The sequence below is a fragment of the Argentina anserina genome, chromosome 6 (assembly GCF_933775445.1).
Source record: "Argentina anserina chromosome 6, drPotAnse1.1, whole genome shotgun sequence".
Taxonomy (NCBI): domain Eukaryota; kingdom Viridiplantae; phylum Streptophyta; class Magnoliopsida; order Rosales; family Rosaceae; genus Argentina; species Argentina anserina.
The window spans coordinates 18,470,013-18,485,848 of NC_065877.1; the positions used below are offsets into that span (position 1 = coordinate 18,470,013).

The 15,836-nt window shown below is 38.8% G+C and overlaps 3 protein-coding genes across 6 annotated transcripts in view; 2 read left to right on the forward strand and 1 right to left on the reverse strand.

Moving 5' to 3' along the window:
- The window catches only part of LOC126798699 (rhomboid-like protein 20), a 271,709-nt gene that overhangs the window by 10,516 nt on the left and 245,357 nt on the right, over positions 1-15,836 (reverse strand). The gene's annotated exons all lie outside the window — the stretch shown is intronic.
- On the forward strand, positions 4,274-8,823 carry LOC126798690 (pentatricopeptide repeat-containing protein At1g80270, mitochondrial-like). Its single transcript, XM_050525725.1, has 3 exons — positions 4,274-4,371; positions 4,851-5,448; positions 7,339-8,823. The coding sequence occupies exons 1-3, from the start codon at positions 4,337-4,339 to the stop codon at positions 8,584-8,586; spliced, it is 1,881 nt and encodes a 626-aa protein (XP_050381682.1). The 5' UTR covers positions 4,274-4,336; the 3' UTR covers positions 8,587-8,823.
- Positions 8,966-15,071, forward strand: LOC126798688 (uncharacterized). Of its 3 annotated transcripts, XM_050525722.1 has the most exons (9): positions 8,966-10,026; positions 10,100-10,232; positions 12,137-12,352; positions 12,590-12,745; positions 12,940-13,192; positions 13,653-13,914; positions 13,984-14,050; positions 14,384-14,500; positions 14,588-15,071. In XM_050525722.1, exons 1-9 carry the CDS (start codon positions 9,122-9,124, stop codon positions 14,918-14,920), a joined length of 2,442 nt encoding a protein of 813 aa, XP_050381679.1. In that variant the 5' UTR covers positions 8,966-9,121; the 3' UTR covers positions 14,921-15,071. The 3 variants fall into 3 exon arrangements, with proteins under 3 accessions (XP_050381679.1, XP_050381678.1, XP_050381680.1); XM_050525721.1 differs by having other exon boundaries at positions 13,653-14,050; XM_050525723.1 differs by lacking the exon at positions 14,588-15,071 and having other exon boundaries at positions 13,653-14,050; positions 14,325-14,411.

The window sequence follows — 15,836 nt, forward strand, 5'->3', positions numbered from 1 at the left end:
AAAAAAAAACGTCGGAAAAACTCGTCGAAAGCCGGCGGCACCGATTGCCGGAAATCCGGCCGGCAGTGGCCGGACCTGGCCGGTATGGAGGCCATAACTTCAGGTCCGACAGGGAACGCCGTCCGGAACCGGATGGCGGTGCCGGAAACGCCGGAATATGGCCGGAAGGCGGCGAATACGCCGGTTAAACATCAAAAAACGTTCCGGAAACGCCGGAAGAGTAACCGGGAAAAACGACGTCAATTTTCACGTTCCGAGTTCCGTTTTCCAAATTTCAAAGTCCAAAATCACAATGTAGTGCTATTGGGGTCCCATGTAACCCAAAAGCGGCCAATTTAAAAACCACGTGAGTTGCAACGTTGACCATGCATGCTAAGCCAAGGCAAATAAAATTCTCACGAGTCAATCTTGTAAACAAGAAATACGAGAGATTTTATAGAATATGCCAATATTTAATACAACGCAAACAAGCTTCCAATTCCAATAGACGACTTAAGCTAAAGTCGAGCAATAATCATGGCAATGCCAACGTCATACTTGAAAAATAGTAAGCAGAAGACATAGTCAAAATAGATTGACTAATCAAAAGTCTGTAGCAACAAAATCTTGCATATCTGATTGGGCGGAGCCTTAGCCTGAGGCTCAAAAATGTGCTTACTTGAGAATGGAAGAATGTTACGTTTCCATCTCCAAAATTCCCTCGAGAAATAGATACAGGTGCCAATAAATGACATGTGTTTCTCGAATGTGGAGCATGTTTCAAGGTCAACTCTGGTAATACGTCGTCATAGACGTTCATTAAATCACTTTTAAGTGTGTCCCATAGAATTCGTTATTTTTGGGATCTTTTTGTCAGCAAATAGTGCTGCATCAGAGTAATGAATCAACTCAAATAAATGAGTACGTAGACCTTGAGATTATCGTTTATAGACATGAGTTTAAGAAACTCAAACATTCAAATAACAGTCACGATGGCGACGCATCCATAAGAAACGAGGGTTGTATAGGTTTCGAATAATCGAAACTATTCAAGTATGTAACCGGAATTAGAAGGGTTGTGATGTATATGGTCACAAAATAATCGATGCATATCGGCGATTCTCATGATCGCACCCAAAACAGCGGTGCACTCAGGCGACCACACGAAATCGATATATTCCTTTTTAAATAATAACGTGACTCCCCCAGGACCGTCACACGAAAAACGTCGACCAAGAGGGGAATCATATCCCTCTTTGGTCTCATCGGCGTTATAAGAAAAGCCGGAAAAGAAGACATGGAAAAAAAAGGCTAATAGCGCCCGATAATTTATATATATATATATATATGTTCAAAAGCAGCAACTTTAAGAAAAACATACTTGTTGGTCTGCCAAATAGACCGCATATAAGTAAATTGCACTGCAAATCGATCGTCATGCATGAAGTTGCTTGATGAATTCCTTTTCGATCTTCATCCGATGACATAAAATCTTGGGAGGATACGATCAAAATCGTATGTAGATGACAGTGTCATCCATCTCGGCATGAATGTCATCACCATAGTACGACGAGTGATCACTTTTCCTACGCAAGCACGTGAAACATAGTTAGAAAATGAAAACGTGCAAATAAATGATTTAATAAGCAATAGGAAAATAAAAAGGAAAAAAGAGAAATAATTTAAAGGCCCAAAAGGGTAGAGAAGACGGGAGTAGCTTCTCTTGAGCGAAGAGTTTGCTTGTGCAGTTCGCGTTCATTGCGTATATATGCGGGAGGAGCAATTTTGAATCCTCTGATGCGGGGTTTTTCGGGGCAAGAAGATGTTTTTGCGGAGCGAATGCGGAGGATACCCTGTGGGGCTGCGGAGGCTGCGTGCAGGGGCAGCAGGGGGGGTCGCAGGGGCTGCAGGGGCCGTAGGGCAGAATATGCGTGCGGGGCTGCATGCGGCTACGATGCGGGGGCAGCAGGGGTGCGTGCAGGGCTGCGTGCGTGCGTGCAGGGCTGCGTTGCGGGGGATGCACGCAGGGCTGCGGTGGCAGCGTGCAGGGGCTGCGCGCGGGGCTGCGGTGGTAGCGTGCAGGGGCTGCGCGCGGGGCTGCAGGGGCAGCGTGCAGGGGCTGTAGGGGCAGCATGCGCGGGGGCAGCGTGCAGGGGCTGCGCGCGGGGCTGCGGGGGTGCATGCAGGGGCAGCGTGCATGGCTGCGTGCGGGGCTTCTTGCGTGCGTGCAGGGGCAGCGAACAGGGCCTGCAGGGGGCAGCTGGGGGGTCGCAGGGCAGCATGCAGAGGTGATGCAGGGGCAGCGAGGCTGGCGGCGCGCAGGGATGCGGGGGTAGCAGCGGGGGGGGGGGGGGGGGGCTGCAACAACGACGAGCAGGGGCTGTGCCGACGAGGAGATGCCGGAGGCCGGAGACGACGGCGGCCGGCGGTGGAGAAGAGAAAAAATTTCTAGGGCTCTAAAAGTTCAGGGTTTTAGGACAACGTGCTGATAACGTGTTTCAGGATGAAATAATTGTGTATTATTGAATGATATGGGGGCCTATATATAGGCAATAAAAAACCACAATCCCGTAGGATTCGGAGTCCTAATCTATTACGGAGATGCTAATCTATCTCCTAACAGGAAACCTATTAGGCTAAGACACACATAAGGGTATAATAGTAATTCTCCCGGAATATTAATTAGGATTTTAAGTTTTTTTTAGAATATAAATTTTCTAATCTTAGCAAAGAAGGTATTATTTCCTAGTTTTAATATAATAGGTTTATTTCAATGCCTATATAAGACACATCATAGACTGTAATTTGATAAAGATGTATTCAAGTTATTAATTAAACTCATGTATTAAGAGAAGTTTCTCTTATTTCTTATTGATGTGCCCGTAGTTGCTAGTCTATTCTAGTTTGTGTCTAATTGATTCTAATATTTTCTATTAGGTTTTTTATGTCCGTCTAAACCTTATTTCTATCTGCATCAACCACTATAAACTAGTTGGTATGTCATTGATCTTCTAGTTTTCACTAACTGCTGAGCCATTTCAGAAACAGTTAACAAAGCTTTAAATTCTTCAGCTGAATAATATCATTGTAAAAATGTTGCAGTTGTCTTTTCAAGTGTAGATCTCATGGTCTTCATTGTCTTGTAGATAGAATTTGTCTACTGATTCAGAAACGTCATTAGTTCTAAAAATACTTACATATTTGATATTTCACTAGGGTCTAGAGCCGAACTAAGCACAATCAATACTATTTTTGTCTATTTAATGCCTACAACTGAGAGTCAATTACGGCATTGGAAATATCAACTTGTAATAAATTAAAAGAATATTAGGAAGATTATATAGTATAACATAGAAGATAAATAAATAATTATATAAATGTATAGAACAAACAGTTTACCTAGGTACGTAGTGAAGCTTATTAATAAAGTTATTTTGTTAACCACGAGCTTTACCTTGTCTTCCAATATAACGAGCATTCATGTTCAGTAAATATATCTTGCGTGCCTGACAAAAAGAGCCCACTTTAAAAACTAAAGGATTGCTAGATGGCAATCATGGCATCTCTCAAGTCTCAATTATGGATAGTAAAGGATCACTTCTAAACTGGGATCACATAAATGACATGCTCTCACTTGAGATTAGTTTCCTACTTCGTTTGCAACACCATCCGGCGTCTGATTCTACTATCGTTTTATCACTTTAGCCTAATTTGAAACTTTTAGATCACCAAATAATTCAAAACTAGAATGAACACACAGTGTGTGTGGGGTAAATTTATTTTACAAAATGTTTAAAACCTTTATAAATAAATAAGGACCAATACAAGCATCTTATTGCAAATAGTGAAGATAAGGTTTTTTCATTACGTATGTAGTTAATGGGGATATTGGTGGGTAATTACTAAACACATGAGTGGTAGTTATTTGAAAATTATTTATCTATTATGTGTTGTTTTATAATTTGACTATTTTATTCTTATTAATTTTCTTAGTGTTAAAGTTTTTAAATATTTCAGGATTAAAATGATAATTTTTTCTATTTTAATTAGCAAGTCCGGTTTGAGTTATAAGAGTATAGAATGGTAAATAACAATTTTGTTTGCAGTTACTTGGTGAGTTAGTGGTAAATCAGCAAGGGCATATGGATCTGGATGTATTAATTTTTTTAAGTTTTGCATCAGAGAAAAAAAATCGGGTTTGGGCAGGTCGACCTAGGGCGGGAACGTGCAGGCCCAAGCAAGAGAGGAATATTAAAGCTAAAACCCAGAGAGAGAGAGAGAGAGAGAGAGAGAGAGAGAGAGAGAGAGGAGTTGTTTTAGGGTTTAAGAGATCCACAACACCAGCGATCAAGCAGCCATGTGGGCTCTTCGTCGTGTATCCCTTCCTCGCAGGTATTCTTCTTTAATAAGATTCGTTGTCGCACATCTTTAAGAAATGGTCGATTCATTTGATCTTCACTCTCGAGTTTATAGTTTTTCATTTTTTTCTGTACCTACCGATTAACTTACCTGGATTTTCCTGCTGGGTGAATCTAATAGGTCGATAGATGTTCGATTTTTTTCAAAGATTTTGTTTACCTGAGTTTCGTTTGAGCAAGTCTTGGAGAAATGAAAACATGAAGCTATATAGACGTGTGCTGATTGAATTTATTAAGTGATGGAGAGTGAAGAAACCCATGTATTAATGTACATGGTGTTTATGTTGCTTCTTCTTCTTCTTCTTCTTCTCTGGTTTTAAGCTTTGCCCTTTTGTTGCAAATAGTGTGTGTCATTGTACATGGTGTTAATGCAATTCTTCAGCTTTTTTGGTTCTTTTATGCCTGCCATATTCTGCTTTTCTGAATCCTTATTTTTTCTTCTTGTTTCACCAGGAAGCAGGGATTCAGCATTGGGACTTCTCAGGCTTGTTGTGCTAATTTGGAGATACCACTTGCTTTCATACAAGAAAAGCCTTGTTTCCTTGAGTCCCCTCAGTCGGTGTCTGGCGAATATCTACCCTCCAAGAGATTCTACTACACAACAGATATTTTGTCAAAGCTCTCTGTAGATATACGCAGCCTTTCTTCACATGCTGGTACAAAAAGCAGCGGAGAGGATGATGACCTGGAAGATGGATTTTCTGAACTTGAAACCCCACCTACTGCTGAGGCAATTCAGGTCAGCAATACAGACAATGAATCTGAAGATGCATTAGTCTCTGGACCAGAAGTTTCTGATGATGAAGAAGACATTGGGCCTTCTCAAAATGAGCTGGAGTTATCAGAGTCAGAGAGTGATCCACACGGGAAACGGTCACCACGGAGAAGGTTGGATTCAGCACTTTTCAAAGCCATCATGGAATTTCCGGGTTTGTCTGTCCATTCTGCACTGGATAAGTGGGTTGGAGAAGGAAATGATTTAAGCAGGGCAGATATCTCATTGGCCATGATACACTTACGCCGTCGAAAGATGTTTGGGAGGGCATTGCAGGTGATCTTACATGTTCTTATATTTATGCTTTGAGTCTTGTGGTTTAAGCTATTCTCAACTATTTTTCACAATTCCATTTTTGTCTAAATTTCGGAGTAAATGGGCTTCTAGATGGGGTATTTCGTTGGTGATTCTTTCAGGACTGTTGCTTGTCACATGAGTCTGAATTTCATATTTCCTTATGTGAAAAGAAGAGGCATAAGTGTGAACTTCCTTTATTTATTTTTCTTTTAATTTTACTTTATAAAAAAAAAAATTAAGCTTGAGTTTTATTTACATGTCCAATATAGCTTCTACTAAGTCTTAGTTGTGGGATTATATATATATATATTCGTAAAAAAATATTTATAGCTTATTTAATTTTATTTGATTTTTGGATTATAACATAGTGCAAAAAGATTTTCTCGGGGAGACAACCATTGCTTTATGTACTCATTGCAGAATTGTCTCTGAGTGCTTCAGTACTCTTTACTTCAAGCTTGGATCATTGAAAGAGATGCATGATGCTTGTTCCCTTGCTTGTGAACTAGAATAGGGACCATATGGTGTATGTCTTTTTCCAGAATTCATGTTCACTTGGCTTAGCTTGAAATTTGTTGTATCACATAATCACATTTTGCATCATCGGAGAATGAATGATGTGCATACCATATAATCACAGTATTGTATCATGTTCATTTTCCATCGAAAAGCCTGGTATCCATATAATCACAATTTGGGCTGTTTTTCGCCCATGGCTCCTTGCTGTTGTATGAGTTGTAGGACTTGTAGCTCATGATCAAAGCTTCTCATATTAGTCTGTCATTTTTTGGTGAAGCACATAGTTTGCCCATCTCAACTGTAATAAATTGAGAATGAGGAATTATCAAATGAGCCACACTACAGGCATGTCATATAAGCATTTTGAGCATTGACCTCCTTCAGATGGGCCAGGGCACTTTCCTTGATAATTGTTATGAGTGTTTGTGTAGTTTATCAGTAAAGTTCTTTTGCATAAGGTGTAAGTGGCTGACCTGTGGGCTTGATGGGATAGAAGAACAGCTAATTGCCTCTTCGTCAGTGATGGGGTGGGCAAGAAACACATCTCTTTTCTGTGGAGGAATGTAATAAAAAGAAGGAAATCTCTAGTTCACATGCAAGGGTGGATGGGGCAAAAAATACAGAACAATTGCACTACTTTAGAGAACATTTTAGATTAATTCTCCACACACGGATTAGATGATTATAAGATCTACTTTTTTATTTATTCATATAATTTGGTTAATTATCAGGTTTATAAAATGGTGTGGGTGCCAAAGCCTCTCTTGCCCTTGAATAGCTCCACCGCTGTTCACTTGTAAACGTGACTTCTAGCTTTCTATATGAAATCTCCGAAATGTTGTTCCATAATCTTAGAATTGCAATCTATTTCTACTCTAGAACATTGTTTTTCAGTAGTGCTTCCTTTTCTTCATAACAAATTTGGTCATTCATCAAATTACATTATATCAAGGAAATAGTTCAAGTCTGCCTGTTTCGTATTTGGTCGTGTAGCATTGATGTCCTTTTTCTTGTTCCGAGTTTAATAGCTTCTTGTTTTGTAGTCATGACTCATGACACAGATTTACTTCTTGGGTTCTGCATCTTATTGGTTAATGCTTCTGCACGAGAGGGTAGGATGAGTAAGAGAAACATGATGGTCGATAACACTGACGTTAACTGGACAAAATGATCATTGGAGTTATTACCTTAGCTCTTAGAGTGCAGTGTAAATAACATGGCACTTCATGGCATCAGACTATTCCCGGCACCACAAATGCATGTTGCTTTATTCTGTTAGATTTCGAGTCCTTAGAAGGACATTGTGCTGACTGAGAATTTGAAGTTCTGTTATGCTCTGTTGATTTGCAGGTCTCAGAGTGGTTGGAGGCACATAAGCAGATTGAATTTACCGAAAAAGATTATGCATCTCGCCTGGACTTGATTGGCAAAGTACGTGGCCTCTGGAAGGCAGAGAAGTATGTAGAGATGATCCCGCAATCCTTTAGAGGTGAGTTGATCTACCGAACCCTGTTGGCTAACTGTGTTGCTGCCAACAATTTGAAGAAAGCCGAGGACATTTTCAACAAAATGAAGGATCTAGAATTCCCAATTTCCCCATTTACGTGCAACCAGTTGCTCCTTATTTACAAGAAGCATGACAAGAAAAAAATAGCAGATGTCTTGCTTTTGATGGAGAAGGAAAATGTGAAGCCGACTGCCTTCACTTATAAGCTCTTAATATCTGCTAAAGGCGAAGCCAATGACATTGCCGGCATGGAGCAAGTGTACAAGACTATGAAGGCTGAAGGCATTGAACCAGAATATACTGTTAAAGCTATCATGGCTAGGCATTATGCCTTTGGCGGACTGAAAGAAAAAGCTGAGGCTATGTTGAAGGAGATAGAAGGGGGTGATTTAAAGGAGAACCTCTGGGCTTGCCGAGCTTTGCTTCCCCTGTATGCAGAACTGGGTCAGGTTGATGAAGTGAGGAGAGTTTGGAATGCTTGTGCATCAAATCCTAGGGTTGAAGAATGCATGGCTGCAATTGAAGCTTGGGGAAAGCTGAATAACATTGAAGAAGCAGAGGCAATTTTTGATAGGATGGTGAAAACCTGGAATAGACTTTCTTCCAAGCAGTATGCAGTGCTTTTAAAGGTGTATACGAACCATAATATGATTGCAAAGGGCAAAGATCTTGTGAAGCGTATGGCAGATAACAATTGTGAAATTGGCCCATTGACTTGGGATGCACTTGTAAAACTCTATGTGGGAACTGGAGAGGTTGAAAAGGCTGACTCTATTTTGGCGAAGGCTGCTGAGAAGAGCCAGAAGAAGCCACTGTTTACTTCTTATATGGCTATAATGGAACAATATTCAAAGAGGGGTGATGTTCATAACTCAGAAAAAATATTGTATAGGATGAGACAGGTCGGTTACATAGCTCGACTTCGTCAGTTCCAATGTCTTGTCCAGGCCTACATAAATGCCAATGCTCCAGCCTATGGACTCTGGGAGAGAATGAAGTCAGATAATATATTTCCCAACAAAGCTTTGATTGGGCAGCTGACACGAGCCGATCCATTTAAGAAAACAGCAGCGTCTGATTTGCTTGATTGAGGAATTGGCCGGTTCTTCTGTAGATCGGTTAACCGAGTCTTCTGATCTATGAGCCACTATCTAAAGCTTTTATCTTTTTAGTCGAAACTATCTTCAACTTCGTAGGTTCAACATATTGAGATTTTGATGTTTTCCATGTATTGCTAGTTCAGAATTCACTTCCCCATGCCGGAGTATTTGTCTATCGTATCCCAAAAATCGGGCACCGTGGGATATTGATCTCGACTTTCATGGACATTGTTTCATTGTTCCTTCGTTGTTCCGCCCCTAGTATTAAATATGTTATGGTATCATCTTAATAAAGATGTTAGGGTTCTGTCTCTCCTAAAAGATGAAATGAATTGCTTTAGCTATTTTGTCCAGGTGCACTGGAGGGAACCTCTATGCAGAAACAGGACGAGGTGCGGACTCTAATGTATTGCACAGCCAATGTAGTCGAGATTCATTTCAGTACAGAGATACAAACAAATATAGGGTCAAAATATATGTGTTCTATATATAGTAAGCTCCTGAACTCGAAAGAAAGAAGAGAAAAATGTGTAGCCTCAAGATCACCAAAAAGCACCACAAACACTTCAACAATCCTTTCCCTGGCGCCCCTACATCTCTCCCGCTCATCCGAGGAAACCTCGTCTTCAATTCTCAAACCGTGCCTTCCCCCCAGCGCTTTCCAATTGGAAACGATTTTGAGGTCTCTTGGAACACCACCAATGGCGGGTCTCTGTCGATTTCCCATCGATCGCAGCCGGAGAGAGCCATATGGTCCACCATTCCCGGTCAAGCCTTCGTCTCTGCAGCCGTGGCTCAAACACGAGTGGAAGAAAGCAGGGGCTCTTTTGTGGTCGAGGACGTTAGTGTTGATCTTGTCTGTCATCACCAAACCATTCAAGATATAAGAATGGTCAGTCAGTTTGACCATGACACTCCATCTGCATTTGGGTTCTCAGATTCTCAGGGTACCCAGTTCCCTGCTGTGCTCGTAAGTGGCTGGCTTTTCAATACTGAGAAGAGGAAGAAGCGTTTTCTCAAAGGGTATGAAGGGAAGGGACCTTCTAGCTGTGCAAAGTATTGGGTCTTGTTTGAACAGAAATGCAATCATCAAGTTGGGTTCCAAGTGAAGATCGGACCACCCAACTTTGAATTCTCGTTTGTCACGAAAGCACCTAGTTATAAGGGTTTTAGAACAAGGCGCAGGCTCAGGTGGTTCTGGCCCAGAGGGTTTGTCTTGCTTCCCTCTGAGTCTGAGGCTCAGGAAATCAAAGAATTCAACAGGGTGTGCCTGACGTATTCAAGTGATGGGAAGGAGAGGTTTTATGGTTTTGGGGAGCAGTTCTCTTATATGGAGTTTAAGGGCAAAAGGGTGCCCATATTTGTTCAGGAACAGGGTATTGGGAGAGGAGATCAGCCAATTACCTTTGCAGCTAACTTAATCAGTTACAGGTAATGAGATATATATTTCAAATTCTTAGTTATCCAATATGAGTGGTGTTGATTTCTTCCTCCTACTTTGCAGGGCTGGTGGCGATCGGACTACAACCTATGCTCCTTCCCCTTTCTATATGACTTCAAAGATGAAATCTCTTTACCTTGAAGGATATAATTATTGCGTATTTGATCTGACACAACATGACAGAGTTCAGATACAGGTATATCTGTGGTTTGAATAACGCCATTTAATTATTATTTGGATTCTTCAGACTTATATTTAGACCGAAGATTTAGGAACTGTAAGGCTGGGATTATAATCATGAGTGATTATTCAGTAATATATTGGAATTTAGATAGAATTGCCACAGTGTCTAAACTGGATAAAGAGCTAGCAAGAGAGCTACTGGATATGCTTGCTTTGCTTGCATAACCCCTACACACAATACACACACTGTATATATAATTATATGTATGTATATTTGCTTCTTCACATCAAAGATAAAAAAGAGACGTGTATGTATTACAAGTGCTTTATTAGATCAGGTGCTCTTATCAGTTAAAAACTTAATTAAATGCTGTTCTTGAATAAACTTATAGGCATATTGTCTTCATGACACAATGGAAATTGGAGTTCAGCTCATTTATTCAAAGAGTCTTGCTCATATTGTTTGCTTGATCAATCTGAATCTATATGTGCAATACTTAGAAAATTCAGAGTTCGAACCTATTTCGCGGCAAAGTTGCAGGAAGTTATAGTTATACACATGATTAGTTTTGAATTTCATTGTCATTTTTTTGACTTGTTGAAACCAATATTATAAGAAATCCGGATCTATCATAGATATAGTAATGTGTAAATGGTTTGTTTGACAGTCATATCCTCATTTTATTGACTTTATAGGTATTTGTATTTATGATTAGGTAATCTATAGCTGCTTTTTAAATAAGATCCTGGTATATGGATTTTATAATTTGTGAATTTCCATTCTTACTTGTTCAGGGGTGACACACGTGTATTTTGGTTAGAGTATGTTTGATTTCATGATTTTCATCTAGGAAGTTCAACATATGGAACGGGTTTAGAGAGGTTCTACTCTTTCAGTTGTTTTTATACTTTGTCCAAGGGGAGTCATAGCTTGCACTGTGTACTAGGTAAGTGTAAGCTGAATTAAAGCATTTGATTAATTGGATACCAAAGCTTACCTACATGCAATAATGTTGAATCAAGGTAGGGGATCTGGGGGAACCATTCATTTGGTTGGTGTTTGAGTTTATATGTGCATTATACATGCTTTATTTTGATTGATAGCTTGCTGAATATTTATTTAATTTGGATGTAAATCATGAGAATGCGAATCAAACGTAGAGATGGAGAAAAGATGAGATTAATTTCTCAAGAGATCTAGCATTTTTGTACTAGTGAGCGAATACCAATGTACACCTGGGTGAACACCAGGCCTGAGAGAAAACCAAGGAACTAAGTGGATACAGAAAACCCCATCATATGTTTGGGAGAATTCCACTGTACTTTTGGCAGAACACGGGTTGATAAATGAAAAAAAAACTAATAAATGTTAATTAGATTGTGTATATATTAATGAGAAGTAGAGAGTGAATATAACATAAATGCGAGCATATATGCCAAACTTGTTTGCGTGTTACTTCTTTTAATTTGTTAATCAACCAAGCTCAGAAGTTTTTCCTCGTAAGTGTAGATTGTCTTGCAGGTGTTGAACAGTAATTTAGAAGCATTATAAGACCAGAATCTAGGGGGTGTAATAAGGGTATTTTGCCACTAGGATTAGATTGACGTCTGGTGGGAGAGTGGTTCTGAAATTTATTGGAATCTTCCTTGTTAATCTTTGTGAATAACTATGTTTTGCTGTTTTCTTAGATTAACATGAACCAGTTTGTTAATCTTTTACTTGTTTGGTGTTTGTTTTCCTATTGATTTTTTTTAAACTTTATATACTTTTAAGAGCTTTGTGGATATTTTATCTTTTCATCTAATCAATGAAGTTCAGTTACTTATATAAAAGAAAATAGCCATATTTTTACTGGCTCAGCTCATTCAGTATCTTAAACGTGCAGTTTTCCATTTTGTGTATACTGGAGCTTGCAGATACATGGAGATTTAGTAGCAGGACGGATACTTCATGGAAACTCTCCAACTGAGCTCGTTGAATGTTTCACTGAAACCGTTGGGAGACCTCCTACACTTCCTGACTGGATTATTTCTGGAGCTGTTGTTGGCATGCAGGGCGGCACAGAATCTGTACGTCGTATTTGGAATGAGCTCGAGAGCTACAATGTTCCAATTTCAGCATTTTGGTTACAGGTATGTACGTCCCTCGTGGACCAAAAAATAGAAGTTCTATCCATATGTTCTTACATGTTTTTATTTTGCTTTTACTTGATGAAATCCATCAATATATGCAATGCATCATCTTCTTATTAGCTATTGAGCAACTTAAAACTGTAATAAAACTAGTTTGTAATTATTTCCACCAAATTTTGTTAAAGTAAAATGAATGACTGTAAGTGCGGTATTTAACCTGTCATACTTCTGTCACAGGATTGGGTGGGTCAGAGAGAGACCTTGGTTGGATCACAACTCTGGTGGAATTGGGAAGTAGATTCAACAAGGTATTCGGGATGGCAACATTTAATCAAAGATCTTAGTGCTCAGCATATTAAAGTGATGACATACTGCAACCCATGTCTAGCTCCGGTATATAAAGTTTTCTTCAATAACTAAATCCTGTATAAACTTTTCTTGTACAACTTCCACACACTCATTGTCACTAATCACTTTAAGATTCAAAAGCTGAATTGGGGTACGTGCAATCATTCTCTTTTCTTAACCAAGTGAAATGAATGGCAATGTCTCTCATAGAACCATCTATGCTGGTACTTATTTTGCAGTGTCATGAAAAGCCAAACAGAAAGAGAAGCCTCTTTGAGGAGGCAAAGAAATTGGGCATATTAGTGAAAGACAAGCATGGAGAACCTTATATGGTTCCAAATACAGCTTTTGATGTAGGAATGTTAGACTTGACACATCCAGATACTGGAAATTGGTTCAAGCAGATTCTTCAAGAAATGGTTGATGATGGAGTCAGAGGATGGATGGCTGACTTTGGTGAAGGCCTGCCTGTGGATGCCATCCTCTATTCAGGTTCAGAATCTCAACTTTATTCTTTTAAGGGTCCTCAATCTCATGACTTTGGTCATGCTGAGTTCTGTGATGCCGCATCAGGATGTGTGAATTGGGATCTCTTAGAGCGAATTACTTTACTAGTTAAAAATTATCCCAACATACAAGGCTAGAAGACTAGGCTGTATAAGAGTTCTGCTATCAAAGAAAAAGGCAAGCATTTACATTTTGGATGCTTGCAGAATTGCAGGTCACATTTATGCCAACAAAAACAGAAATGACTTAGTTACTTATATTACTCTTCATGTTGAGTGTTCCATATGCTTTTCAATTTCAGTTATTAAATTGAATTATGTGTTTCATTCAGTCACCTAGAAGTTACAACTATAAATATTTCTTCAGAATGACATTGCAGACATAATGTTTCATTCATTATTATGCATTTCATTATTTATACTAGGATTTTGATTTATCATTTCAGGCCAAGATCCTATTTCAGCTCACAACAAGTACCCAGAGCTATGGGCTCAAATAAATAGAGAGTTTGTTGAAGAATGGAAAGCTAACCACGCAGGAATTGAGAAAGATCCACAAGAGGCCTTAGTGTTTTTCATGAGGGCTGGTTTTAGAGATAGCCCCAAATGGGGAATGCTCTTCTGGGAAGGAGATCAGATGGTAAGTTGGCAGATTCATGATGGAATAAAGAGTGCAGTTGTTGGTCTACTCAGCAGTGGAATTTCAGGGTATGCTTTCAATCACAGTGATATTGGAGGGTACTGTGCTGTAAATTTACCTTTCATCAGGTATCGCAGAAGTGAAGAGTTGCTTTTGCGATGGATGGAGCTAAATGCTTTCACCACTGTTTTCCGGACACATGAAGTAAGTTCAACATCTGCAACCTTAAATACATAGGAATCATTATCAATAATCATCATTAGTAAAAGTATGAAGGGAAAAATTTATAATCTAGAGGCTTTAATGAAGTGGCAACTGGCAAGTACATAGATTAGTTAATTCCAAAGCTGTGAAATCATCATCGTACCGACGGTAAGCCTTACAATAAAAACAAATATGCAATGTCAATAGAGATTGAGGGTTTGTCTAATTATGTATATCATTTTCACTGATGTTTGTATACCGCTAATTACTGCAGAAACATGTATGATTATGTCTCTCATGTGCTGATCTAACTGTCTCCCTTCTGCAAACTAGGGAAACAAACCATCTGGTAACAGTCAATTCTACTCGAATAAGAGAACTCTAGCTCATTTTGCACGATTTGCTAAAGTCTATAAAGCTTGGAAGTTCTATAGAATCCAGCTTGTCAAGGTAATTCCTGAAACTCATTTATAACAATTTCATTATAGCTTCTGAGATTTTGTAGTAAATATGACAAACTTCCTCCCTACCTTATAGGAAGCAGCGCATAGAGGCCTGCCTGTATGCCGGCACTTATTTCTGCATTACCCAAATGATGAACATGTTCATAAATTAAGTTACCAGCAGTTCTTGATCGGTACTGAGATTTTGGTGGTGCCTGTCCTGGACAAAGGTATGAATGATGTGAAGGCTTATTTTCCAACTGGTAATAGCGGTTGGCAGCATGTGTGGACTGGGAAGCAGTTCAGTGAAGAGGGTTTTGAAAGCATAGTAGAAGCTCAAATTGGTTATCCTGCTGTATTTGTTAAGACTGGTTCTGTTGTTGGAGAGACGTTTTTGGAAAACCTCAGAGATTTGAAGATTCTTTAAGTAGAGGTTCCTATTTTTGGCAATGTTTTTAGGGTGATCTATGCCACTATGTGATTAACTTTTCAATCATAGATGTGAAGATAAACTATTCACTTTGTAGGGATATAATCATGAGTGTCACCCAAAACTCATCCCTTAGAAAAAATGCACAGAAGAGCAAAATCCATATTATATTGGCATAAATGCCGATTTACACCCCAAACTTGGCTGAAATTGTCAATTTGCACCTTAAACTTGCATTTGAGTCAATTTACCTCCTAAACTTGGTAAAAATTGCCGATTTACACCCCGAACTTGTATTTGAGTCAATTTACCTCCTAAACTTGGTAAAAATTACCGATTTGCACCACATCTGTTAAATTTAACTGTTTTTATCCAATTTTGCGTCACATGTCATGCACATGAGGGGTAATGTTGTCATTTTCTATTTATATTTTTCTTAAAAATAAATAAAAATATTCTTTAAAATGAGAATTATTTTGTTAATCAAATTATTTATTTACATCTTTTTTTCTACATACTTAACCCTACTTTGAATTATATATTCAATATACCCACCATTCAAATATAGTGTGTTGTGTATAAATATATTTTTATATCTACACATTGTTGGAGGATGAACAAAACGAGAATAATAACGACGTAATAGAACAGAACGTAACCGTTTATTGATTGATAATGAAGCCAATATATGGGCATTGCATAACCACAATCCCGTAGGATTCGGAGTCCTAATCTATTACAGAGATGCGAATCTATCTCTAACAGGAAACCTAATAAGGCTAAGACACACACAATGGTAGAATAATAATTCTCTCAGAACACACATTTATTTTTAATTTTCAATGTATTTATTTATTTATATTTTTTCTAATATCTTTTAACATACCATATCACATGAAATAATAAATATATA